The 27,647-nt window shown below is 42.3% G+C and overlaps 1 protein-coding gene across 11 annotated transcripts in view; it reads right to left on the reverse strand.

Annotated features, from left to right (window-relative positions):
* Positions 1–27,647, reverse strand: part of SGCD (sarcoglycan delta) — a 396,287-nt gene that overhangs the window by 246,468 nt on the left and 122,172 nt on the right. For 7 of the 11 annotated variants that reach the window (XM_065691103.1, XM_065691108.1, XM_065691099.1 and 4 more), the window contains exon 2: positions 25,877–26,062. Coding sequence is in view for 3 of the 11 variants with exons in the window: in XM_065691107.1 (XP_065547179.1) it covers positions 10,867–10,896 (30 nt within the window). In the remaining 8 variants the exon portion in view is untranslated. Of the gene's footprint in view, positions 1–10,866; positions 10,935–25,876; positions 26,063–27,647 lie in introns of those variants that run through there. The other 4 variants (XM_065691107.1, XM_065691106.1, XM_065691098.1 and 1 more) reach the window with 2 other exon arrangements.

Here is a 27,647-nt window from a genome sequence, read left to right on the forward strand (position 1 = left end):
AGACTTATTTTCAAGTACTGGTGCCTATTCAGAGTAACCTGAGGTGTGAGTGGAGGCTGGGGACCACTGACATCCCCAATCCCTATCTGGGGGACCCCCAGGAACTTAACTGTCATGTCCTGGTACTTGTTTCAGGTTTCATCACCAGTCAGATGCTCTTCCAAGGGACCTGAGCCAAGCTAAAACATAAGCCTGGCTGACATCCCGTGTCCTCCTACCAAACCTGGGTTTGAAATACTCTTCCTGAACAGAAAGAAGATCCCCAGGATAGGAGCCCTGTGCAAAGGGACTGCTGGAGGTGCCTGCTGTGGGCTACTCTTTGCCATTTAGTTGTAGATAAATGGGTCCAAAAGCAGTCTGGAAATGGAAGTGAGTTGGCAGTTAACACAGGAGGCACTTGCCTGAAGCATGTCGGAGGCAGGGGCTCGTAAAGGCCTTTGATGACAGAAGCCAGCAAGACCATCAGAATTGCATCAACAACAGACAACTCGCACATTTTGTCTGCTACTTCAAACCACTCTGTCAATTCCTTATGCCACTGCAAACTGTTAGAGCAAAACCAAGAAGCTCTTTTTTCTCTAAATACGAATATTTGGCCAGAAGCTAAACCCAAATGCCCCAAGACCCCTGTGAAAAGGATACCCACGAGATGTGGAGCAGGTCTGGTGTTACCCAAACACATTATTTCAATGCAGAGACAACGTAACTTGGGATGAGGAATTATCCCTAACAGAAGCAATACTTCCTCATCTGCATTCAAGTCTCTATACAAGGAAAACAGAGCTGATTTTTTTGGGGGGAATGGATCAGAGGGATGCTATGGAAGAAACTGCAGCGTTCCTGAGCCTCTGCAAATGGCTTTGCTCTGCAGACCATGGATTTGAGCATGACCCTAAGCTCAGAGCAGAGCAAACCACTCGCTTGGCTGCTGCCACCTCCTCCACAGCCCACTGGAAAGCCAGCAGGGAACAAGCGTATCCAACATGGCTCAGATCTCAGCCACTGAACCACCTTCTGCCTGGTCCCACAGCTGGTTTCAGGTTCTGCTGCTGAGCAGATTTACCCAAAATGGTGCTCACAGGACTGTAGAAAAATGAGAGCAAACCAGGCTCTTCATTTCAGGGATGTCTGTATGCTAAGGGATGGAAATATAAATCAGGCCACCAGACCTGCAAAAGCCTGCTCTGTATTCCTTCAGTTCTTCTTGCCTCACTTTCTTCTTTCTCATATATTTACCTTCTTTGCCCTACTCTGTTTGAAAACACATCTAACTGTCACTTGAGATGACAAATGTCCTTTGCCTCAATGCCCCTTCCGCAGTAACGGATGTTTCCTTTCTGTATCACTCTGCTTGCAAAATTAAGTGATGTCTGCATTTCTAACTTCCTAATTTTCATCTTAAATTTTTCTAGCTCTTTTTTTCTTGGCAAAAGTGCTTAAAACTCACTGCTCATGCTCTATTTTATAAACTGAGGTTTAAACATCATAAATCCTCCCGTTAAAAAAAAGACCGAATATATGGCACTGTGGTTTGCTTTTACCTTAACCTGCTGGTTTTGCTATTTCCCATAAAAAACAAGCATGCATTCAGCTCAGCTCTGGAAATAAATGAAGCATACTGTATTGATCAAAAAGGTTTGAGACCAAAAGTGCTATTTTGATCATTAGTTTGACAGCCCATACAACACAAAACAAACATTTGCTCCTGGGATTCCCGCACATGCTAATGCCATTTAAGAGCTATTTGGTTGATTTTAGGTATGGATTTTCAGTCCTGCTGACCTGAAGTTGCCCATGTTAGAATTAAAAGAAACCAGCAAATATCATACTTCACGGTGTTTTCATCTGTTTGTTCTTTTTGTTATCACTGTACTACTGTACTTTGAATCGACCAAGAAAAACACCCTGTTTTCATCAACGATTGTGATTCTTTAACTTTTGTTACCAAAACTGTAACCAAACATTTCATTCACCATCTGATCATAAAAGAGGCCAAAGACAACCAGCTGTCTCCTGTAGCAAGAGTTAGCAGAGTTTAAGTCTTCTTAATTGAATGTGAGGAAAACAATAACCTAGGGTTCAACAGCATCCACCAAAGTTACACTGCTACCTCCTTTCAACTCTCTCAGTACTGCAACCATGTTATACAGATGACTTTCTTCCACAGGAAGAAAACATTTACCTTGAACATCAGAAAAAATTGCCTTTTTAGTGGTTTAAGTCTCTTTCCCTCCCCCTTTCCTTTCCTCCTTAAATTTTCATCCATCAATACAGCAAGGGCAGAAAAGCAGGAGAAAGCAAACACATTTCAGTGGTGTGATATTTGGTACGGTACAAACAAAATGCCATTTGCATTGATGGTACCTGGGATTTCTTGGCAATCTCCCATATAAAAGCTAGCCAGGGTCAACACTACTTAACCTACGAATTCAAATGAAATGGAATACATTCAACCCATTCGATTTACAGACCTTATAATATCTGACATCACCCATGCTAAAAAGGGTATCTAATTAAATTAAGATAATGATTGTTTTGATTTAAGCCTGAAGAATTAGCAATCCATATTCTGCGAAAATGGCAACAAAAGAAGAAGATGGAACATTTCCCCTGCTGAAAGCTGACCCCTCAGATTTATACCTCTGTTTCACAGCACTCAGCTGGGGAGTCCACTGAAGCAACTTCAAATCCAGGAGGTTGGGCCCATGCACAGCTAACTCATCAGCTACTCCCACACTATACCAAGACAGAAATGGATAGCTGTCCTGTGGCTATGGCAATGACTGAAGACCCATCATGCAGCTCATTTCACTCTGTATCTATAATGAATCCATATAATATGATTCTATGAAAACATCTCTATTTAGACAAGTTATTTAAATTAAATATCCCTTACAGTCAATGGAGATAAAGAAGCCTTCCTAGGATATGAGTCATCTGAGCCAGAGATGTATACCTTAAAATAGCAGTATTGTGCCTAAAGCAAGGATCTGTTCCTACCTCTTGATTACGAAGGAAATTTCTGTGAGTAGGTTGAATGTTGAGAGCCATGGTTTCATGAAATACCGAAATTCAATCCAACTCGGTGTCCAAGTCGGTCACAACTATTCGAAACAACTTATGAATATGAAATAATTGGTCTAGTTATTCAACCAACTTGGCTCCCAACTTTAGTGTGTGTGCCGGGGAAAAAGAAGTAATGGTAAAATATGATTCAATACATATTCCTACAGCCTCAGCAGTCAGCGGACCTCTGCGTTAACAGGGCAGGTCATGGTACACCCAAAATGTCACAGCAAATGATTTCACGGGCAATTACTTGGGTCACAGAAGAAAAGAGCCAAGAAAAGAATTTTATACCTGTCATTCCCTGCATAAAAACTTCAGACAGTCAGAGAAAACACACTACATACCCAGAAAAGACAAGGGAAAGGAGGAAAGAGAAAGCAAAGGGAGATTGTTAGTCTTCTATGAAATATAAGATGATTAAATACTGTCAGGTTTTAATCCCTCCTGACAAGCAGAGCTGCATGAGAGATACGGGTTGATTAATTGCAAGGAACAAAGGCTGTGACATGGGCATATGAGGCAGAAACACCAAAAGGAGAGCTGTGTTATTTATTTATTTATTTACTGTTAAATAAAAGGCATTCGCTAATGAAAGGAGAGCCTCACTTCTAGATCTAAAGCTTTCAGCCCTACTTCTGCAGCACATACTGGGTGTGTGTGTGGGGGGGGGAACATCTCATGGTTGAATTTGCTTTTCGTAACAGAAATTAATTTAGGACCTGTGTAAGCCTGTCTGGTCAATACACTGGGATTTATTACTAGTGGCATCAAATGACAAGCATCGAAAGGCTGCCTTCAACTCAAGTGCAATGGCAAGTACACCAATCACCAAAAGGACTGATGTAGGACATCCCTCAGAGCATGGAGATGAAGATTTCAAGAGAGGTGCAAACTGAAGGTTTTGAAAAGCCAAAGCGCCAGGAGAGATGCAGTTCAGCGAGTATCAGTAGGAAACAAACAAATGTGATTGTTTTCTCCTTTTGCAGGACTGCTCAGTATTCAGGGCTTTTCTGGGTTATTTGCTGCACTAAGAGAATTCAATCACAGCATTATAAATCGTGTGTGTGTGTGTGTGTGTAGCCCCCTGCCCCCAGTACAAAGCATGGCATACTTCTTTTTCTAAGAATAAATATTAATCAGAAACTTGCTGCTTTGCTCGCAATCATTAGCCATGCTCTGGCCACAGCTCTGCCAAGGCTGGTCTCCTGGGGGCTTTCTCACATGGCTGTGCTCTGAGGCACTACGTTGTCTGAGACATAGTTCCTATTACACCCAGATAAACCCTGATGAAACTCAATTTCGTGTTCCAACATCCACAATTGATCTGGCATTTGAAAAGCAGTTTTTGTTGTTTAGCAGTTGCTAAATAAATGGAGATTTAATTCTGAGCTGCCTGGAAACTAGTCAACCTAGGTCTCATATAGCACTGCTAAGGTGGGCTTTGGCTTGTGACTTTCAGACTGAAAGACCATCCAAAATAAACAGAACAACTGGAATCAAAAAAGGAAATAACATCTTTGTTCAATGGTACATTTCCCAGATATCCTAGCAAGGGGAATAGCTCATTCGAAATAATTCATGTTAAAGCTGAAAAGATGCAGGAGATGCTCCCATATTCTGGGGTATGAGAAACCTGACTGAGACAACATCTGCTACTGGCCCAACTTGGATGTTCCAACAAACTTCCCTGAAGTAAAGCTAGAACTGCCAAGCATTTTTGGCTGCCAAGAGATGTATTGTAATCAGGCATCTTAGCAGGAAGGACGACATCCTAAAACGAGAGACTGAACAACCTCTATGTTACAGCAGGCAAAAATACATACATATATATATATATATATATATATATACACACACACATACAAATATGCAGAGAGAGAGAGAGTTTTGCAGTCTGAGGAGGAAGAAGCAGCTGTGCACGTTCTCACTCCTGATTTCCGAGCAGGGGAATTTGTCCTTGCTGCAGCCATTGCTACCCACAGCTCCCTTTTACATGAGGGTACATGTTCTGCAGTGCACACGGCATATATGGCCACACGCTTGTGTTTGATTTATATGCAGACAGGATGACGGTTTCTCTTGACACCCTACTGAAGACACGTTGCTGTTTGAACATGCTCTAGTTATGGCCTGCTGAAAAAGACCTTTCGGCTCAGCACAAAGGTCCCAGGGATTTGAACATACCCCAACAACTCCCTCTTGTCCCATAATAGTGGGACCAGAGGATCACTTCCCTACATTTAAGGGGCTCTCTGGCAGCACCCATACGAGACGCCCTACTGTACTGAGCATTTAAATCAATTTCAATATTTGTTTATTTAGCAGGTAGCTTGTTTCAACCTAATTCAGCCAGTAGAGCTGACCGGGGCATTAGGAGGTGAAGAGTTCAAAACAAATTACAAATCCAGGTTATTTGGTTATTTCTTAAACACAATTTCATCTTTCCTCACTAAACCACTCAACCTTTTCAGATATCAAATACAACATCAAGAAATAAGAGAAGAAAAGGAATGAGAAAGAAGATACAAGAGAGAAAAAACAGACAATCTATTATAGTCCCATAATTTCATCCTGCAAAATTTCAGCCTGCATGCACCACTGATTCAATTACCGTACACAGCTTTACCCTCCAGCAGAACTAGAATTACAGAAAAAAAAACATTTTTAAAGGTTAGTGAGAGAATTTCTCATTGATAGTGACCTGCTTCAGTGGGGGCACACAACATAAGGCAAGAACTGTATTTGCCTTACTCCTCCAGAATAGATATTTGAAACTGTTTTGGGCTGCGAGCAAAATGTGTCTGGTGATCTTAATCTACTCTCCATAGAGAGCAAAGCCAAAGAACAAACTCACTTGATTACCAGGTTCTGTAAGGAATACTGAACGTGGTGTTACAAAGCACATGTTCCTGGAAAGAGGAGCTGATCCCTACAACACGTTTAGGAATAGCTAAAGAATTAGGAGTCACAGCTACAGGGCTGGCAGATCAGAAAGGACAAGGTTTAATGCTCCCAAGCATATGGAGCTCCACTCCTTGTCTCATGTGGTCATGCCATCACTCTCTGAACAGCTTCTCCTGGCATTATTTTGGCAAATTGTATTTTAAAGGCGGGTATTTTGGGCTATGTGAGGCACACCCAGTGCTGGATACCAGAGAAGATTTGACACCAAAGCAGCAGCTTCTCAGTCTTTCCACAAGTGCAATTTAAAGCACTTCCCTAAAGTTGTTCTAATTTGCTTGAGCATAATGCCAAATGCACTATTTTGATGAGAAATAGGTGGGGTTACTGCTTAAGTGTCAATTTTCATTGCTTAAGCAATGGTGTGTTGCCAGCATTAGACAAGGCAGAAACATACACAATTTACACCACCACCACCCCCCTTCCAAAACACTATTTCTCCAGTGTTTCATTTACCAAAGCTATAACCACAAGCACACAGAACTACACCTGCAGTTTAGACTCCTGAAAACCATCGGATAGGCTCCCTCTCAAATCCAGGAAGAGCATGCCTATGCAACAGAATCATAGAAACATTTAGGTCAGAAAAGACCTTTAAGGTCATTGAGTCCAACTGTGAACCCAGCACTGCCAAGTCCACCACTAAACCATGTCCCTAAGCACCACACCTTATAAACACCTCCAGGGATGGTGACACAACCACTTCCTGGCGCAGCCTGCTCCAACAACTGACAACCCTTTTTACTGTAATCTAAGCCTCCCTGGTGCAACTGGAGGCCATTACTTCTTGTCCTATCAACTTGTTACTTGTGAGAAGAGAATGACCCCACCTCACTCCTTCCAGGTAATTGCAGACAGGGACAAAGTCTCCCTTGACTCTCCTTTTCCCCAGCCTAAATAACCCCAGTTCCCTCAGCTGCTCCTCGTAAGACCTGTGCTCTAGTAAATACATTTTAAGTTCCTGTTAGTTATGGAAACAATTTTGAAAGGCTGAAATGCTAGAGAAGAGCTCTCCAAAGGGAACAGCAAAGGCATCTATGATAAATCAGAGCCCACATGGCTTCATTGAGCCTGGAGACGGGCTGAGCACACAGGATGCCACCAATACCGAGAAAAGATGGAACTACTATAACTATTTACATAACCAGCAACATTGAGACAAGATACAGTAAAAGCAGCAAAAGCACTACCAATTATATTATTCCAAACTTAGTGTTCTCAACCCAACATAGAGTTCTCCAGGGGAATTTTCTTGATTATTTTTTTTTTAATCAGCTAAATTATGGTTTTCCTTAAAACTCGGCAAGCAACAACTTATTCTTTTAAAAGACTGCTGTACAATTGGATGGGTGAAATATCATTTGCACAGAATACATTCCCATTTCCCATCCTAATTACTGATGGATTACTTAGTGTCACTGGCATTTTAATAACTGCCTAAGTAACAGGTTTTTAAATAAAGATGAAAATTGCATTCAAAAGCTCCTCTTCTATACATAATTTATTCATGCTGTGTGTCTGTTTGCTTTCCCATGCATGAGTGGCTGTTTTGTCCCTAAAGATCCAAGATAACACGATAACAAGGATCCTACAAGCACATACACACTTCCATCTTTTCTCACTTGCAAGCACTTCCGCTTACAGGATCATCATCATGCTAATGCACATCTGCCAGCTGTCAACCTGCTGCATTCCATGCTCGCAGCGGTGCTTCCCTCTCTCCCTGTACATGCACCTGCATGGTGCATGCAGGGGGTTGTTCATTCCAGCAGTGACTAATTCTCTCTTTAAAAACCTCCTTCTACCTTCCAGCTGCAGTGCAGTGGGCTAGTTGGTTGAAGACTCTTCCCAGCTCTGACCCCCAGCAAACCCTGCTTCCCACGCAGAGCTTGCGGCTCCATGCTGATCCCCTCTAGGTGACTGATTCCCCATCTTGGTGTAGTTTCCTCCTTGCCTCTTCAGCTGTTTCAGTCTCAGCATGTCTTCCAAAAAGCTCTGAGCTTTCTGTCTTTTTTAGTACTTCATTTGCACAAACACAACTGCTTAGTACTATGCACAATGAAGCCTTCTGGAATAGGCCAGGCATCACTAACCTGTCATTGCTATGCTGGTTTTAGGTGTCTGATTGCTTTTCTCCTTTCAAAAATAAACATAAATTATTTGGAGGAGAGAGGAGGACTTGTTTTCAGACTAAATCAATCTCTCCAGATTTTTGCCATCTGAAATCTCCCACTGTACCAGGGTAGGACAGTGATGCTGAGGCCGTGTCCAGCAGGTTCTAGAAACCAGGTAAGTACAGGTCCTGGCCAGAAAGCATCCTGGGTGTCTCTGTCCATCCCTTCATTATAGATGGGACAATGATGCCGAAGTCCTGCAACAACACTAACCCAACCCTGCCCTGAACTCACTCCTCACAGCTATACCTCCTATGTGCTAAGCAGCAAGATGGCTCAGAAAGCATTTGAACCAATACATGGCCTTTTGACACTTTTCCAACATTCTGAAGAATTGCTTCTCTTTCACATCCATTTTGGCCATTGTAAAAAGCTCTCTGTGCTCCTGTGAGGGTTAAAAAACAACTGGAACCTAAAATCAAGCCATTTTTTCCCTCCTGAGCCATTAGAAAAGCTCAAGCGTAACGCTCCTGCCCAGCCCAGCATGGTTTGTTCAGCCTTAAAACAGTGCTGGTGCCATGACTGGGACTACACATTAGCTCACATGGCCACCATGCTGGGATCAGGGGAGTCTACATGTACAGCACATGTATCTGCTTGGGAGATTAGGTCAATGAGAGATTAACAGTAAAGACACAAAGGGAAATCAGCCACTAAACTCCTACCAAAAGCCATAGGGAACTGGGTGCTTGATGTTTTGAAAATCCCCTTAACAGTCAGGGGCTATTCTAAAAGGACAAGACAGGTTAGAAGTATCTCCAATCAAAGGGAAAACTACATTCAGTTGTTGGGGGAGAGAGTTTGTACTTTTTTGAAGCTCAGGAAATGAGCTATTTTCAGTATTCTTATATTATTTTTCTTCTTTTTCTTGGAAAATGGGAACATTTTCAACATCAGCAATGCACTGTTCCAGGATGAAGCACTAGGAACATTCAATATGAAAAGGACAGCACCATTGTTGTGCTCCCATTTACCTTTACAGGAGGCTGTGTGGTCTCTGAGGACACCTGTCCTGCAGTAAGAGAGAGGATTACATCCTGGGAATGCAGAGCCCCCACCCCAGCCACAACTATTAAATAATACTCATATGTAGGCAGCAAGTACAAAATATTGGCAGGAGCGCTAGCGTGGTAATGCACAAGTGTGAAGGGAAACCTTATCTTGTGATATAGAAGCAACAGGACTCCAATTCAGTGTGATATTCCAACAAGTTTGGTAAACACACCAGAGTCTGCTTGATAATAATTTTGCCTCTTTCCAGGAAAAAGACCTTTTGAAGTTTGTGCATGTGATGTCAGTTCAGTTTTTTCAGAGGGACAACGTGACAGCTGTGTTGGAGATAATCAAGAAACCCAGGGGCAATTAGGTTTTAATGCTGTGACAGTGGGGAAGCATATCAACCTCCGCGTTACAGCCACAAGTTTCCCAGCAAAATGTGCTGTAACAAGGCACATGGGATATCATCACTTTTTTGCAGAATACTTTCGTGATTGTATTTTTGGGGTTGAAGCCATGCAAGGAGTTATTAGGAGATGTCAATCACAGCTGCAGCACCCTATTTTACCTGAAGTAAACATTATTACAGTTATAATCCACATGACGCAGAGGAAAAAGTTTTGCAGACATTGCTGCCTTATACAAACTGAAGATGAGTATGACAGCAGGCAGTGCTACAGAGGGCACTTTGATTTCTCTTGTGTAGGAATGTTCTTCAGTGTCCCTGACTACCCACAGCTGGCAGATTACTAGTCTTCCCACAATCCCAGGTAAGGGAGTGCACCTGGAAAGATGCACAAATTCAAAGCACAGAGAAGCCAGCTAAATTATTCACAGAACTACGTTGCAGAAACAGATACTCAACTGGGCTCTGTTTTTCCACTCTGTTAGTTTCTTATGTTGGCACGCTGCCATTTCCTGTTTGTACCCAAACATCCATGAGTGCCCCCCTCTGTGGAAACTGAACATTCAAGGTCTGCTGGGAGCACCTTCATGTCCTGATGCAAAGACTGTAGCTTGGGCTGCTACAACATCAAGAACAAAATGCACTTCACTATGTCACAGAAATCTCACCCGTAAGTTACTCCCTGAGCCTAAAAGCCCATCTAATGATCCGTCATTTAAAAACCTGTATTTTCATTTTATTCCAGAGCAGCTCAGCAAAGCAAAGGTTTAGGGTTTCCCACCCTGCCTTAGACTCCTGACATGCTGCTCATGCGAACGATACAGCTGAGGGCAGAACTGCCATCCTTTCCCTCCCTGCACCCTGGTGCTCTGGGTGCAAATGAAGCTGCTCCTACCCTCCTCTTGCGCTTTTACTAAAATCACTCTCACACTTTTCCCTCTCCAGTTCCATGACAGCTTTTCGAATCCCTGATTATCTCTCACAGTGGTCTTGAAGACAGCAAAAATGAAAGGAGAGATGAGTTAGTGGCCAGGGAGACCATGCCCAAGTGCTGGGCTGGGGAACAGGGAGGGGAGAGCACCCCATTCCTTCCCCACCATATCCCCATTCCTCCCTACACCCTCCCAACTGCATGAGTCCAGAATGAGCTTTAGTAAGGCTACACTGTGGAATATAAAACAGAGCAGCATCTGCTTCAGCAAAAGGTCGACAACACCCTGCAAAGCACCAAATGCACAGCATCTAGCCAGCCTGCCTCACCTGCTGGGGCAAACAGCCCCGGTGGGACATGATGCTCAAACAGCCATCCAACTCCCAGGTGCAGAACCCCAGGCAGCCCCAATAGCATACAGCTCTCTCTCCTTCTCCCTGAAGGCTATCAGCACCAAGATTATCACCAGATGCAGGCTCCAGCCAGTGTTGCTTTACATGCAATTTGCACCAGGTGTAAACTGACTACTCAAGGCAAAGGAGAATCAGCTTTCTCTAGCAGCCAAAGGTGAAGTGATGCTCTGTTTTCAATTGTACAACCTCCTTTCGTCAAAGCTCTCTGTGCCATACAAGCCTGCTGCCCTTTCCTTTCCCTTCCCACAAAGGAATTCCAGACCCACACCACAACCCACACTGCCGTAATACAGAAAGCACCAGATTTCCAGCAACAGAGGGAAGGGCAGCAATATAAGGAGCTCATGATGATAGGCTACCTGTTCTCTGTCTCCTGGTTCTGCACTCAGACTTTGTGCCCGACATTGTTTTTATATGCAGGTCACTCAGTCGTTCTTCTCACATGTACATCAGGCGCTGCTGGAAAATGTGGCCATTATCCATCAAGTCCTTTGCTTTAGTCAGCTTCCAGTGGAAGAGTAATAGATGCACTTGTGTTGTCACATCATTGTCCAAAATGTCAGGGTAAAAAGCCCTAAACATTAACAACTCCTTAAGGAAATCAGTTCTTAAAAAAACAGAATAGAGAAAAAAGAGAAAAACATGAGAGGGACAGAAAGATGCAGAGCATCCCTTTATATCAGAGATGAGTTATGCAGGGAAGTGCTCTGATTAGCTGTACGCCAGCCAATTACCCATGCTCTGGGTTTTATTTCCACTCAAGTTTACATTTTGTCTGGATAAAGCAACATGTGCACATGTTGGTTTTAATTTCAAGGACCCAGAATTAGAAATACTCTTCTCTTTGGGTATCAGACATTAAAAGAGACGTACCAATTTGAAGGGTGAGTGTAGTATCTTCCCAGTGCACTTGCATTAAGATTCAAACTTAGTGCAGTGAGGTGATAGTATCAGGCAGTGCAAATCTTCATAGACAGTAAAGGGGGGAAAAACCAGAAAAGACGAAATCAAAGATGACAAGAAGCAGGAGTCAAAGTCATGAGGAAGAGGAGGTCATGCACACAAAATAGTCAAGATGGCACAGTCATATCTTCCCGGTGTGGACAACTTCTGTGATCTACTTTTAAAGGATTTGCAAAAGTTAAGGGAGAAATAAGCAAAGCTTTAAATCTTTTAAAGCTAGGTAAGATGAGACACAAGATATTTCTTTGCTAAGATGCTTGGAAGAAAAGCAGTGTGCAATGGAAGGGAAAGAATACCCTGCCCTAAACAGCCTGGAGGTGAATTTTGCAGACCTCTACTCACTAATTCCTAAATAAGTAAACCCTGACCTGGCACTACAAACCCTGCAGAGAAGCTGCCACCAGGTTTGGTAGGCTTATCATATTGGTATGTACTTTTACATTTGCAGCTGCAAGTACACAACATCAAAACCTCAAATGAGAACGATAAGGTGCAATAATTTGAGAGTGCTTTGCCCACTGTTTTCATGGAGTGTGTCTTTTACACAATCCCTCATCGCAGCACGGTGAATATGTCCAAGAAAAGGCTCATAAAGAACAGGAAATAAAGCCAAAGCTAGACAAGCCTGCAGGGATCTGGTTCAGAGATGAGCAACATCACCAGTTCAGTCCCCTACACCAGATACATCCCTTGCCTTTCCAAACTCAAATGTGCCAAGCATCATCCATGGAAACTCTAAACAGGGACCTTTTAACTCATGTCCCAGCATGGTGCTCCTTCAGACAGGGGAGGCTCAGCCACACTCTCAGCACTGCAACCTACCTCCAGTTTCTTAATTGAGCTTCTGTACCACTGATAAGTAATTGATATACAGGAAATGAATGAGAGGCTGCCAACGAGTCTGCTTCTGCATACAAATACAGGCAGCTGAATGAGAATCAGCAGCAAACACTGCAGCCCTGCCATTCCTGTGGCATTTCCAGTATGGACGTGCTTAAAATACCTCAACGTACAGTGTTTCACTTTGTACAAACGATGCTGGTGCGACAGCTCAATGTCTTTTCAGAGAGGAAACTGCAGGGGGCTGAGCAGGTCAGATAAAAACAAAGATAATATGTTGCGTAGGTACTCCTTTGGGTGAATATCTAGAGAAGAGAGAGACTTTAAGGGGCAACAATGGGAAATCAAGATAAAAAGGAAAGGCGCTCAAAGGCGAGCATACAGCTTTCAGCACATTCAGACTTTGGGGACAACCTTCCTGCTTTTTGTGCTGTTAGCCAAAAAACCCCACAAAATTAATCTCTGTCCACAGCCTAAATTTGTACTTAATGCCAACTTTGTGTTGTATCAAATTCCTTCATGGCGTAAGATGCAAGAATGTAAATAGGCTCATTGTCATTATTTTATCAAACTGTATTAACTTTCTCTCTGCAGCATTCTCCAAGGCTGGCAACAGTGAGACGTGCAGGAAATGTAAATCACCCCCCTTTTGATATGATAACCGGAGCAGTGAATTGCATCCCAGAAATCAGCTCAGGATTATAGCCGAGAAGTCGCTGAAAGGCACTTAGCTGCGGCGTTGTGCCAGAAGGGCAAACTTCAGCTGGCAGGTCAGTGCAAAGCAGGCTCAGGTCTTGGGAAAGAACAACAGTACCTAACATCCAGCTACCTGTGGCTGCACAGACCTCAAAGCCAACAGCCTCAGGGTCAATATATAATTAAAGGATGCTAACAGGTGTTAAAAACAAGTGTGCGTTTATGTATGCAACTACATGGGAGAGCTATATTAAATATGAATAAGCACCTAGGAAAGCAGGCTGTAAGATAAAATCTATCTGCCAGACAATTACAGATGTATATATAAACAACCACATACATTTCCTGCATGGAACTATTCGTGGTAGAGTACGCAATAATAGTAATAATTTTAATCATGTCTCATTTATTTAAATACTTTTTCAGTTTCAAAGATTCAGCGGATGTTGGAATGCAAATAATCGGAACGTGAAAATAACTGTTTTCCCAGTGTCTTATTTTCATGTGTAAAGGCCACTGCTGACAGCTTCTAGCGTTAACCCTGGGCCAGAACTCCACTGAATTTGGTACTGCACAAATACAGAAAGAAAAGCTATCAGAACCATAAGGAATTTGCAGCTCTAACAGAAAAGAGGCAGCAGATGGATATAGACAGTAATAATCAAGAAGCAGTAGTTAACAAGGCAGGAGTTAGTCTCAGCAAACCAAATCCCTGATTGCTGCAAGCCTTGCACAGGCACCACAACAAAGAGGAGTTTTGATCATCGATGTCCCACAACACACAGAGCTCTGCACATCCTTCATCTTCACCGCTGTGCTCCATCTGTTGCCTCCACACTTGCTGGCAATCATATCTTGTTCACCCACTCTACTTTGCTTTTTAACATGAAAACTCTGGGCCAAAGAGTGCCATTTATGACCTCGCTCTCCAGCATTTAGCACAGTAGGGCTCAAACTGGTCATAAAAACAGATAAAACCAGTTATGAACAAAATTGCTGATTAATAATAATGTTTATCAATAACTACTCCAACAGAGCATGAGCCTGCATGCACACAAGGCTAAAGTCAAAATTAACATGCACAAGACCCATGTAAAACAATAGAGGCCTCTATCAATATTTGAGCAGCAGTGCCTTCTGATGGCTTTTATTCAGTCCACACACCTCTTGCTTTAAAGCTGAACCATGCAGAGGAGAGGAAAAGTGGCTAGCACACAATTATCTCATGAAATTGAGACACACCATGAATAAATGCACGTACTATGTCCAGTCTCAGTTGGAACCTCCAGAGGCACCACACTACATACCACAGTAATAAAAACTAGCCCAACAGAGAGCTGGATGGCTATGACAAACAAGGGCCATAAAACATTTAAGACATCCTAAAGCAGTTTCCTGTAACAGAAATAACATCTGCATGATACAGCTACCTTGCTGGAAGGTTTTATTTCAGCACATTTGCCTCAATGACCTCCTTATTACTACACCTTACAGACTAGTATTAAGTCAATAAAATATTTAATTTGCATAACCAAACCTCTCTTTCATAACACGAGAACATTCCACGTGGCTTTCTGGTTCTTAAATTAAATGTTTAAAAGTCACAAGATGGGAAAATAAGACACTGCTGTCCAGCATCAACCCATCCCTTCCACATGCCCAGCCAGACCTGTGCTGCAAAGGAGCACTGCCCTTCCAGCCTCTGCTTCTACACTGTCATCAAAGGGTTAAACACAAATTTAGCCATTAGAAAACCGGCAGTAAATGGTAAAAGGGTTGCTTTTGCATCACCCCAGCACAGTGTACACAGCCAGGTAGAAGAGCTGGGTAGAAGAAATTGCAGCACTGAGCTCCCCTCCAAAGCTGTTCTCAACAGCAGGAGGGACCAACCAGTTAAAAGAGCTGGGTGCTGTGAAGAGTTGTATCCCTTCCCAAAGCCTACACTGAACACTTTGAATGTACTAATATTTTCAGTGAAGTCTCTATGGCATAAATCTTTAAAACAACTCCACCTGAATAACAAAAAAAAATAAATCTGTCATCGAGCATTTTATTTCCCTGCGCCAGGAACATCACAAACATCTATCTTTATAGCTTGGATCCAGCTCTTCTCAACAGCTTCGGAATATTTTATGATTCTTTTGTGTCTTTTTTTAAATTTTACATCCTGTTTTTCCCTTTGGACATCTCCCAAAGACCAAAAGCAATTGATAGAAAATACGGCGCAGAGTCAAAGTTTATGGAGACCTCACTTTGCACAGTTAGATGGGTTCCATATCTATTAATTATATTACATTTTCAGTAAGATATAGTGAAACACAGGGTAAGAAGGCACCTCCTACAAAAAGACATGCTCAATAAAGTGTTAGCTGCAACTTTCATGCTTAAACATGCCATGTGACAGATTTCCCTATGCAATTCAAACCTCAAAAGTATAAAGCAAATAGCATGTAAATGGACCTTGCTTGCTCTGAAATCAGTGTTAGCAAATTCTAATCTCTTTAAGTCTGGTAGTTTCAAATCAAGCCTATTTAACTTGCAAAGGTAGTTCAGGTTTTATTGATCATCTCTTATGCTTATAAATGCACTCAGAAAAATGAGAGTAATGAGACACACAGCTCAGTTGATGAAGGCTCACTAGAAAAATGTGTGATAATATTTACAGCCTTCAAGCTAAGATGTTGTCAGTGCAGTTTCTATACGCACCAGAATGCAGATTACAGGCTTGCCACTGGAAAGGGAGAAAAAAAAAGAGCCCTACCAGATCAAGGTAGATTGCTATTTGTATTTGCTAAAAGTACAACTATTAACTTCCAGAATACAGTCACAGCAGCACAAGTCCATTTACTTCTCAGTTATTATTCTTTAACCTTTTTCAATGCAGTATTTTGTGCCTGGATTTCCTCATGCTATGCCCTGAATTTTGAACCACTAACAACTGGTGACTTTATCCCAGTTGCTATAGAAATAAGGCCGGCTTATTGTTATTTATATTATGGCATCACCTAGAGGTGCTTTTCATTAATCAGAGCTCCTTCTTCTGCATCTCTCAGAGAAGGACCAAAGAAGGAGTACATTTATAGTATTGATGAGGTTTTGAAATACACAAGGGCTCACTATTTGAAGAAACTAGATTTAAAGGAATGAGATGACAAATAAGAAAACAAATCTATATGATCTGGCTACGGGTCTGTCATTGACTTCTTAGCAAAGAAACCAGGGAATGTCTAAACAAAAAGAAGTGCAGCACTTTCCACTCATATGGACAAGCACAGACCGAACACATTACAAGATCCAGGTACAGTCTTATCTGATACAGCTTTTTGCTTTCTTACCCCAGCTGTTTGTAAAGAATTTCACTTACAAACCACCTCTCAGAAAAATCAAGTGTTTTTCCACATGAAACTAAACATGATTTTCATTCTGTTATCTTTCATGCCATGCTAAAATAAAATCACAATGGGTTTTCAATTGGTATCTGATATATCACTCCCATTCCAACTATTAAATGCTCATTTTTATGGCCTGACAGTGATTCTAAATATAATACTTACCGACACATAAAACTATAAAAAAAAAAAAAACCAACTGCAGTTAATGTACTATAACAGACACAGGATTTCTGGGGTTTATTCTATTGCAGGCTTCTTGTGCAACTCAGAGAAGTTCCTTAACCAAGCTTTACACTCAGGCTTCCCCTTCCATCTAATGAACAGGTGAGCTGCCTAAAATATACTCTGGAGCTATGCTGTCAAGTAGTTAGAAAAGACAATAATAAATAGTATAAATCTCCATCATCAACTTCAGGCAATTATCAAATGTTTATTAGCCTCCAAAAAGTGAAGGATAATAAACCCACTTCTTTTAGCAGATAAAGTCAAATTACTTTGATTGAAGTTGGTACATGTTCAAAGATGAACAGCTATGGCCTAAATTGCTTTTAGTTATTGTCGATGAAATGTCAGTTCAAAACACTGAAAGATACTTCCTAGTTATTGAGGCAATGTGAAACTTGGGCAGCTATTTTCCAGGAAGCACGGCCTGCCTGACAGGTTTTAAATGAATAAAAGTGATATTATTACAATTATCATTAAAAGAAGATGTCTCTCATCAAAATGTGTCTGGATTTTAATTGACAAGGTCTGGGTTAATGTTGTGAAAATGCCAATGAAAGCAAAGCCTGTGACTCAAATTAATTGTCAGCACTGAGCAACCTCAACCTCTAACCCACCACAGATTCATCACTGTGCACATGTACTCATGACAAAAAAATGTTGGAATTAATCATTAACAACTAGAAATTTCTCCCAGACAGAAAGTGAGCTGAGTGCTCACCCTGTTTCCTGTGCTCCTGAGCCAAGCAGAGGTGCCGAAAGGCCTTCTTAATGAGGAAGACTTCTTGTGCTGTTGTTCCACCACCTTTCACAAGAACATTGTGGGGGAAATTTTCAATGGTCCTAAAAGGAGACAACAGACATAAGTCTGAGCAAACTGCAACACATGTATAGCTAAATGTCATCCTACCACCCAGGCCATCCTCCCAGATCAGGTCCATCAAAGCCAACAGAAACACATGGCTTTCATGGCTGAAGGGATGGTGGTCAGTATGACCATGTAGAGTCACACACCAACACAAATCCCAACACGGAGGCTAAGAGGCTTCCTTATTTGGAGCAATACCCATACAATTGGTCCCTCTTTTCTAGAAAGTACAGCGTGCTTGTCCTCAAGCGCAGCAGATTCATGGCACTTGCCCAAGACATAGAGATTGCTACTCACTGCACCCAGCCTGCTCCTGCTGCCAATCTTTTGGGACTCATCTCAAACTCACACCAGTTTCTATCCAACTGAGCATCCATCTCTAGGGCTGTCCTACTAGTTAACTCAGGGTAGGTCCTGCCACGGTCACTGGGTCTTGTCAAAGTGGAGAGCAGCCCAGTAAACTTTCCCTGCAGTGGTGGCCATCAGTGACAGGGTGGTGAGCCACATTGCTACACAGACCAAGAGGCAGTTAAAATCTGAGGAGAGAAGCCATTAAAGACTGGGATGTGAGCACAGTATAGGTGGTCCTCCACGTTTTGGTGACACCCCTTGGGCAGCACAGCAGTGCAGAGAAGGACCTGCAACCTCCTTACATCAGTCACAAACTCAGTTAACGCTTTGGAAGGTCCCCAGCCAGCACCACTTCTTACCCAATTCCATAAATAAAAGCAAAGGCGCCAGTAAAAAACTTCCTGAATTCTCTTCATTTTATATATCTTTTCTCTATCCCAGGATGCTGGCCAGACCCTCCAGAATATCACTGGGCAGGACAACAGAAGCTGAGTGCCTCTAATACTTGACAGAGGCATGAAGTCTGACAGGGTAATGGTATGGTACTAAGCCTTACATTGCCTTTTACAGTTTTTACTTGGCACGCTTTGGTTCTCAGCTTCTCCATCTGTGCGGGTTATGGCATCATCACAACACAGCTTGAGCGCACATCAACTTGTCGGTCCCTCCAGCCCAAGTCTTTATACAACATCTGATGCAAAACTAGAGTTCCTTCTCACACAACATTTAAGACTGGAAAGCACAACAGTGTTGGGAGGAAGGGAAAAATGGAATCTCCAAAAAGATCAGTGGCCAGGTCCTGAGGTGAGGGAAAAGGCATATGGCCACTAATGGCAAAAGGTACTAAGTGTGGCGAGATATAAACGGGTCTATTTACACTATTCAGAACATGAAGAAAAACAAAGTTAAAACCTCCCTGTTATCAACTGCCTGTCAAGAGAAAACAACAGACAGCATGTGCTGCGGTGGAGATACAAGACAGTACCCTGCTCAGAGGGTGTCATTGGCAGGAGGGTCTCTGCTGATCCATTCCCAGCAACTGTGGGGCAGAGTCTAGTGGGAGCATTAGGTGCACCGAAAGAGATGCTGCTCACTTCACTGTTCCTATTCTCCCAGAGGTGAGAGGCAGCCTCTTCTCCCATTCATCTCCAGCTACCCTGCCCTTCTAGTTTTTCTCGTTTATATACATTCACTGCAGAAACTACAAGCTGGAAAGCTCCCATTGAACAATGTCAAGAACTCTCCATTCACAGCTAACACTTCGCTGCACACATTCTCTCTTATTGCCAAATGTTTTCCGTATGTTTCAGCTTCCCTTCATTAAATATATTCATAATTATTTGCAGCGCATCTGAAGAATTTATACAACAGGTTTGTGCTTCCAAATACAGTCTCCTGGCTGCAATAATCAACATGACAGCGCTAGAAAGAAGTTTGTGTCAGCCAATGGTTAAAGCTCAGGAAGAGGAAACTAGAACCCACACCATCACGATTTGAGTCCATGACTCCCACCAAGCAGCAATTCGTCCCTTTACAAAACCCTGGGTATTTCTTAAAGCATCGCCTCTCACTTAACCATGAAATTAGCCAGCAACTGTGCCAAAAAATTTCATAGTAAAAATGTGCAAAGTTGAGACTTCTGGTACCTTAACTGCAAACTTGAACAGCTTAAAGGATTCCTCTGGTCTAAAGAGGAACTGTTAATACAGCGAAGTATCTCCATAACACTTCATACCAGTTCCTGTCATGGCTTTGCAAGGCTGCTTTCATCGTACACTTCAATATCCTTCAGACCAAGCAAAGGCTTCACTGAGGAAAGTTACACCAAATGCCCATTTCTCTGAGGCTTTAAGCAACCTGGTTTAGTTGAAGGTGTCCCTGCCTGTGGCAGAGGGGTCGAAACTGGATGAGCTTTAAAGTCCCTCCCAATCCAAACCAATCTGTGATTCTAGGATTCTTTAGCTCAGACCCAGACAGTCACAAAAGTTGTCAGGGCTTTCAAAAAATCCTGAACTCTTCCAGGCTCTTCCATGTGTTCTATGGAGCTATCTAAGGAAGGGCATCTTTGGCACTTACATTGTGCTGTGCTGGCTCTGCAGTGCTCATCTCAAGCTACTAAGATCCAGCATGCAATTAAGAGACCAGAATGGCTCCTGAAGTACAGACAGTGCCAGGGCTTCCAGCAATTATTTCTGTGATCCTTAAGACAGAGGTCATTCAGTGACAGAACTGCTCCTTTAGGTAATTACATTCCCAGGGCTACATGGTGCCTGTCAAACTCTCCCCCCTCTACAATACAGGCCAGGTTTTTTTGATCATTATGAAATAAATATCTCATCCTGAAGGATGGAAATATAACAAGCTGTAGGTCATCTGAACCTGTATGATACCAAGTCACCACTAAAAAGAGACAGGAAATGTTGCTACCTGACTGCATACAGGACATGGGTGACTTCCCTATCACACGCACACAGGCTTTTATCAACTAGGATGCACAATTAAACTAACATTTGTCCAATGACAGGTAAAAATTACTATCTGGGTGGTGTCACAGCTGCTGGTAGAGCAGTAAAGGCTCTAGAGCATCCTGAGTGATCAGTCCCATGTGTGACATTCTCCACTAAGCTTTGTTCGGGCATCATTCCCACTATTCGAGGAAGGAAATGCAGTATTCTCCTACTTCTTCTATGAGGCTGGATGCGAAGCTTGGAAAGCAGAAATGCCTTAACTATGTGGCAGGAGGATGGTAGTTCATAATTAATTTTCCACATCAACTGTTGGCCGCCCTCCTTTTCATCTCTGTGAGGCTGCAAACTGCCAGTGGGTACCTATCCAAAGAGCAGACATGCCACAGAGCAAAAAGCATGATTATTATTAGCTAATACTTTATAGTGTGTGCTAGCCAAAAATAAGAGGTAAGCAAGCCTGGGCACAGTGAAAGCAGCACCAGTGCAAAGGCAGTCCTGCCCAGCCCAAAGCTGCTTATCATCTAAGAGATGCAAAAATGAAGTGAGAAGATAAAAAGCAGGATGCGGAGTGTGAGACAGATAGGAGAAGGCTGCAAGCAGATATGGAAATGTGTTCTCAGAAGTAGGTTTTGAGCCAGGTAATATCAGAACATCTGTAGCCCAAAGAAACACATGCCCTTTTCCACCCCACCTGGACCCTGCCAAAGACATAGCCCATGGGCTGCCAAGCAGCAACTTTGCAGAGGACAAGGGGCTCAAAATTGCTTCATCTTCTAAGAGAAAGAAGAGGTACTCCATTCACAGCATTTTCCACTCCTCAGTCTCCAAGTTTCTCAAAGACCAGAGTGCAAAGTAATTACAAGGAGGTCATTGGTCCTCACAAAAGAAAGGTCTCCATTAGAATGGTGAAGCACTGGCACAGGTTGCCCAAAGAAGCTGTGGACGCCCTGATGTGTTTAAGGCTAGGATGGATGGGGCTTTGAGCAACCTGGTCTAGTGGAAGGTGTCCCTGAACCGTGGCAGGGTGGTTGGAAATAGATGATTTTTAAAGTCACTTCAAACCCAAACCATTCTATGATCCTGTAAGAAAAAAATAAACCATGCCTCTGAAGCAACACTACAGTTCCTCACTATATCAGAGTCCAGAAGGCAGAGCTACAGGCTGACAGCCCAGCAAAAAGCCCATTTATATGACTCAGGCAGACCTATTGACTTCTCAGTACTTCAAGAGTACAGGTAAAGGACTGTTATATTACTGCTCTGCGATTAATATCTTAAGAATCTCATGTTAGCTTTGGAGTTTCTTATTTTCTTTCAGAAATTCAACTCAGTTCTCCTGTTGATACCAGGTACTTAATTCATTTTACACTAATATATTTGTTATCAGAAATTGTGCTTTGATATCTCTCAGGTTGATGGATTCAGTAAGAGCCCTGTCAGAAGAAGCTGAGCGAACAGGGTTGCAGAAGAGGTGTCATCAAGGGAATTGGTATGTTAACAGCCAGTGTGCTGATCTTGCAACAAAACATACAAACTTAATAGACATTTTATTTCTTCATCCTGGCAAAATAGTTCAGAGAAACACTAGAAAACATTTGCATAAGTGTTCCTCATACAAACAAGCTCTGACGAAAAACGTGTAAAAAGCAGTCCTGCATGCTGTCCTCTTCTCCTATTCAGTGTGCACAATTTAATCAAGAAGAATAAAGACTTTCTTCAAAATACAGCTTTGACTTTAACTCTGGGAACTCAAGCAGACATCCCGTGATGCTCCAGCTGAACTTTTCCTTCAATAATGTAGGAGGACAATTTTACTGACACATTTTCAGGCACATCCAGTAGACTTGCACCTTCCATCAAGACACTGGAATGTTGCATTAAGGTCTTACTTTGACATGCAAACCCACAGGCACATGAAATCAGTGTTTGTTCCTGATTCAGGAGACAGATTTCAGCCCATATAATATAGGGAATGAGAAAATTACACCTGCTCACTGCTCTGCTATGCATCAAGAGGGGCTTGAACGTGCAAGTTCTCTGCTTCACCAGTATCAGACCATCAGAGCTACAACACTACCTCTGCACTGCCCTGTAACACAGAGAGATTTTGTTAACTTGAACTGATTTACACTTGGGAGTAGTGAAAAATGTGATGTTGAAATTCAGTTTTTAAAGAAGAGAAATAATATTGCAGCCTAAATGAAGCAAAGGTAAAAGTTCCAAAGCAATTCATCTAAAAAAGGTGAATTACACTGAGGATTTATGTCCATGTAATGAAGACAATTAATTGCTATGAGATCTATAAAATACATTAAATGAACCAAGGGTTTTCCAATTCCACTTGCAAAATAAAATTTATTAACTATGTTTAATGCCTACCTAAATTTTTTTCTTACATATTTACCAAATGTGATTTTTCAGCAGAATTTTACTAACCATATTCTATTAATCTACTAATGACCAATTTAAGGGAAAAAAGTAATTATTCTGCATGTTATCTACAGATCCATTTAAAATACTTCCTTACACAATAAGATTACCATCACCACAATTGCATAAGTGCTGCTAAAAGGGACTCTGATTGTCTCACATGAGCAAACAACATTCTGCTGCAAAAATAAATGAGTTCAGTTAACATTATTTGGACATATGTTGCCATTTCCAGCAGAGATACAGAACAAACCTGGGTCCTGATGTCATCTAGTGTTATGGTAACCACTTAATTAAAACCCCCTCTGCTTGGAAGAGCAGGACACATGGAAGAAACTGGCTTAGATCAGAGTAGTGACCTCAAAAGGATCCACATCCAAATCTCATGCTTTGACGAATATACTCAGCTGCTCAGCCAGAGTTATCTTTGTGTCTCCAGCTGTGGGTATCAGATGCACCTTTTGCACTAGTGATTGCATGGAATTCAGAGACAGACGTTTACTGCTTAGAAGTGACCTAGAAGTGACTCTGTTCCTTATTTACCATCTGTAAAATGAGGATAAGTAGCACTTCTGTCTTACAAGGGCATCATGGGAGCAGATATAGTTGATGGTAGTCAATTATACTGTTAAGTTTGCATGAGCCCCCAAAATGAAGCAAAAGGATTTAAAGGGGTCTCAGCTACTTGAATGAACAGCAGCCTTGCCAACTCTTTAAATTCCAGCACAATCTTCTCTTCTACGATTTACTTCTCAAAGATCAAGTTTCCATGAATGTGAGCTTAAAGAGAGCCAAGTTTTTATACCTGACAGTGACAAAATAAAATGCAAAAAGATATAATCAAAGTCCAACCAAGAATTTAATACCTAGCTAATAGTTTTGCATAAATCAGTCGTATGAAAATGCTCTTTGACCTCTGAAACTGTGAGGCTCTGCAAAGTCCTGCACAACCTCTGCACTGGAGTAGTACTCATGCTGCAGCCTGAGACATGAATTTGAGAGCTGGACTGACTCAGGTGGGAAGGACATGGGGAGCCCATCTAACACCATTCTGTCCATCAGCACCATGGTCACACTAGCAACCAACTGCTCTGGTGTAGATCCTTGAATGTCCTGAGGCACCCTGCATAGCCAGCAAAACCCACATGCTCATTGCAAGGAAGAGTTACATACTTTCACTTAGCAATCTTGCAGAAAAACAGGGAATAAACAAATACCTGTAATTTCTACATTATAATAGTGCACAATATTTCTCTGCAAGAGCCAAAAAAGCCCTCTTGATTATGAAATACCTCTCCTACAGCCTTCCCCTTTAGGTATTATAATCACAAGAGCAGCAGCTTGGAAATAAACAAAAGTGAAGATGATAACAAAAGCAGGAGCAACATTTAATAACCTTCTCTTCTAGAAACCAGGTGCCACCGGAGCAGACAGTGGAGCAGTTTTAATGATGGGAACCTCTCTTCCCTGACAACAGTGTTTTCATGAAATGCTGGTACAAATTAACAGCATATGCTGCGCTTGGAACAGACCTTTCTTGACCCTCAACATTTAAAAGTTAAGCATCTCATTTAAGCTATTCCAGCCAACTAGTTTTTCTGCAACCACTGGAGACAGGCAGTCTCCAGACCAGCAGAGCTCTGCTGAAGCCTGGGAGTCTGAGCATACAGTTTCCAGACGTAACTCTACTGGTGCAACCAGATCAAAAGCAGAATGAATGAATGCAAGCTCCCCTGGATTCCTTACAGCTTCTTAGAGATTTCTAAGAAAGCCCTGACTCCCCCCACCCCCCAACACCAAATGCAGGTGTGAGTTTTGCTCCTGTCCTTCTCTCAACAAGATTATACTGCTGGTTCAGTCATATAACAGAAGCCAATATCCATGTGTTAAATGAAAAAGGATAGCATCATCTGATAGCATTCTACTGAGAGCTGGAAACCAATGCTTGAAATTTTGGGGTTTTTACCAGTAAACACTGCCTTCAGAGAAATAACTTGGCCTAGATACAAGGAGCTGTAGAATCAGAGGCTTTATTACCGTAAATGCTTCCATAGCACAAGCTTTGCTCACACCACATTCTTTAAGTCTTGGCCCTCAATTTCTTATTAAAAGACAGTTGCATATTGCCTTGCTACATTACAGCATAACCAAGGCAATGGTTTTGTGGGTGTGAGAACCTCCACTCATTCATAAATTTTAAGTGCTACACAACAAAGGGGGCACATACAATTATGTAAGAAATTGGTGTTACTTCCACCCTTGGCAAACAACGAGAATCTGTGAAGCATAAAGGAAGCACAGGGCTGTATTACAAATGGGCTACTCCAGCATCATTTATTTTTTCCATCTCTGACCCTCTGAACTGCATGCATTCATGAAACACAAGTGTGACTTACAAATTGCGGTTGCCTATCACCTAATATACATCACCATCAGCATATCACAACCATCAGCAAGCATTTAGTTCAATAAAGCACTTGATATCAACATGTACCCCCTCAAGCCCAAGACTTTAAAAACACTTCAGTCTTGATGAATGTGCTCCAAATTCAGGGAAAGCAAAAGTTATTTGCAGAGGCGGTATGAGCGTGGCACCTATACAACAATAAACACGAAGGCTGCTAATTCTTTATTTTTCCCATACATAGATATTCAGAAAAGAATAAAAAGAGAAGAGCAGGGGGGAAATAACATACCTTACCAAACCTGAACGCTGGGCACAACTCGTTTCAGAGCAACATTGGTGTGAAGGTAAGCTCCTCAGGCGACCACCAACCACAGTTCCTTTCTGAGCCCCCCAGAGGATCCAGCTCTCCCTTGTCTGTGTCCCTGAGGAAGATGCAGTGCCCTCGAGGATTTCAGAGCCTCAGCTGTGAAAGATGCTGTTCAGAAAAAGGAAAGAGAAGGTGTGGCATTAAATTCTAGGGTCAGTTGTTTGGCAGATTCAGAGCAGAACACAAGACAACATCAGATAGGAATGAAATGTCAAGGCAGGACAAAGAGTCTGTAACAATCCATCATGTGTGGCACCTTCACAGGGCAATCTTTGAATTCAAGAACTGTGGTGCAAAGCTGTTCTTGCTTTACAGTACTTTAATAGTGTCCCTACACCAAGAAATGAATGTCAGCCTGGCTGCTTTTTATTCCAGTCTGATATCACAATAAAAAAGCAAGTTATATACTTCTCCATAGGGAATATTTTAATTCATTATGGTATTTCTGCAGAATAACAGGACTTCCGCATTAAAAGCAAAGGCATCACCTCAGACTTAATGCTTTGCAGTGTCAAAATGGCTCTCACTCAAGGAATTTAAATCTCCTAAACAGTCAATCACATTAGGACCATACAGTTTATGGGGAGTGGTGATGTCAGGCCAGCACACAGCAAAGGGGTCCCAAAGTTCAGCCTCCAAAGCAATTGTCGGAGACAGGTAAGTGACCTGGGGTTTTCTGGGAGGGTGGGGACTTGCCATCACCACAGTTTCCAGCTCTCTATCACTGCTATATATGCTTGGTGTTTCCAAGAGCTCAGACCCTGCCACTGAACATGGAGCTGGGGGCCCCACTGCAGACACCCAGCTGAGAAGACAGCAATGGAGACAACCATCTGGCAGTGATGCTACCAGTGACCAAAAACCTTAGAGAAGCACCAAGAATTACACATATTTATCACTATCACTGCACTAATCATCCCTAATCCCTGACATATGAGATAACACTTGAAAGACCATCCTTCCCTGACCTGGACCATACAGCATGTGAAGCCAGACCAGGCAGAGCCTCACAAAGAAGGCGAGGACCAAGCAAAAAGAATGACCCAACCTTCCTAGGTTGGATAAATATATGCTTTGTAGTTTGTGTCCTTAGAAAAGCATCCCTGAGCCTGTTTTAACATTTATTCCTTAGAGGTCTCCTACACAAGAGGAAAAATTCCATTGCATCTTCACAAAAACATCCTGAACCCATCAACAGGTTAGAGCTATCTGGAAAACCCATTTAGCTTTCAGGCTTGCAAGAAGGAATATTTCAGTAATCAGTATATAAAACTACCCACACCGGAAGTCAGCATCAAAATGCTTTTTTTAGAAATATATGTTATTCTTACCAGCAGTCCACATAACAAGCATGGTCACACAGATCAGAACAAGCAAATATATTCCTGTTACTTAGCACTAATTACTTCACTGGATCCTGTAGAAGTGGTTTACACTACATACCGCACCTAAAGGCTCTACAGCTTGTGAGATACCCACAACAGGAGCCAGAAGGGCAGAGCCCAGCCCTGCATTTCTTGATACACATTTTCAGACCTTCTGTCTCTCTTGAACGCAGATATAAAGGTCACAAATGGGCCTTCACAGTTCCTGTCCTCTTCCAGGGTAACCACGAAAAATCAAGACTGCCAACTGAAATGGCTGCTGAATGACTTACGGGTACAGAAATGGCTGATGCTGCACTAGTTCAATC

This window comes from Lathamus discolor, chromosome 10, assembly GCF_037157495.1.
Source record: "Lathamus discolor isolate bLatDis1 chromosome 10, bLatDis1.hap1, whole genome shotgun sequence".
Lineage (NCBI taxonomy): Eukaryota > Metazoa > Chordata > Aves > Psittaciformes > Psittacidae > Lathamus > Lathamus discolor.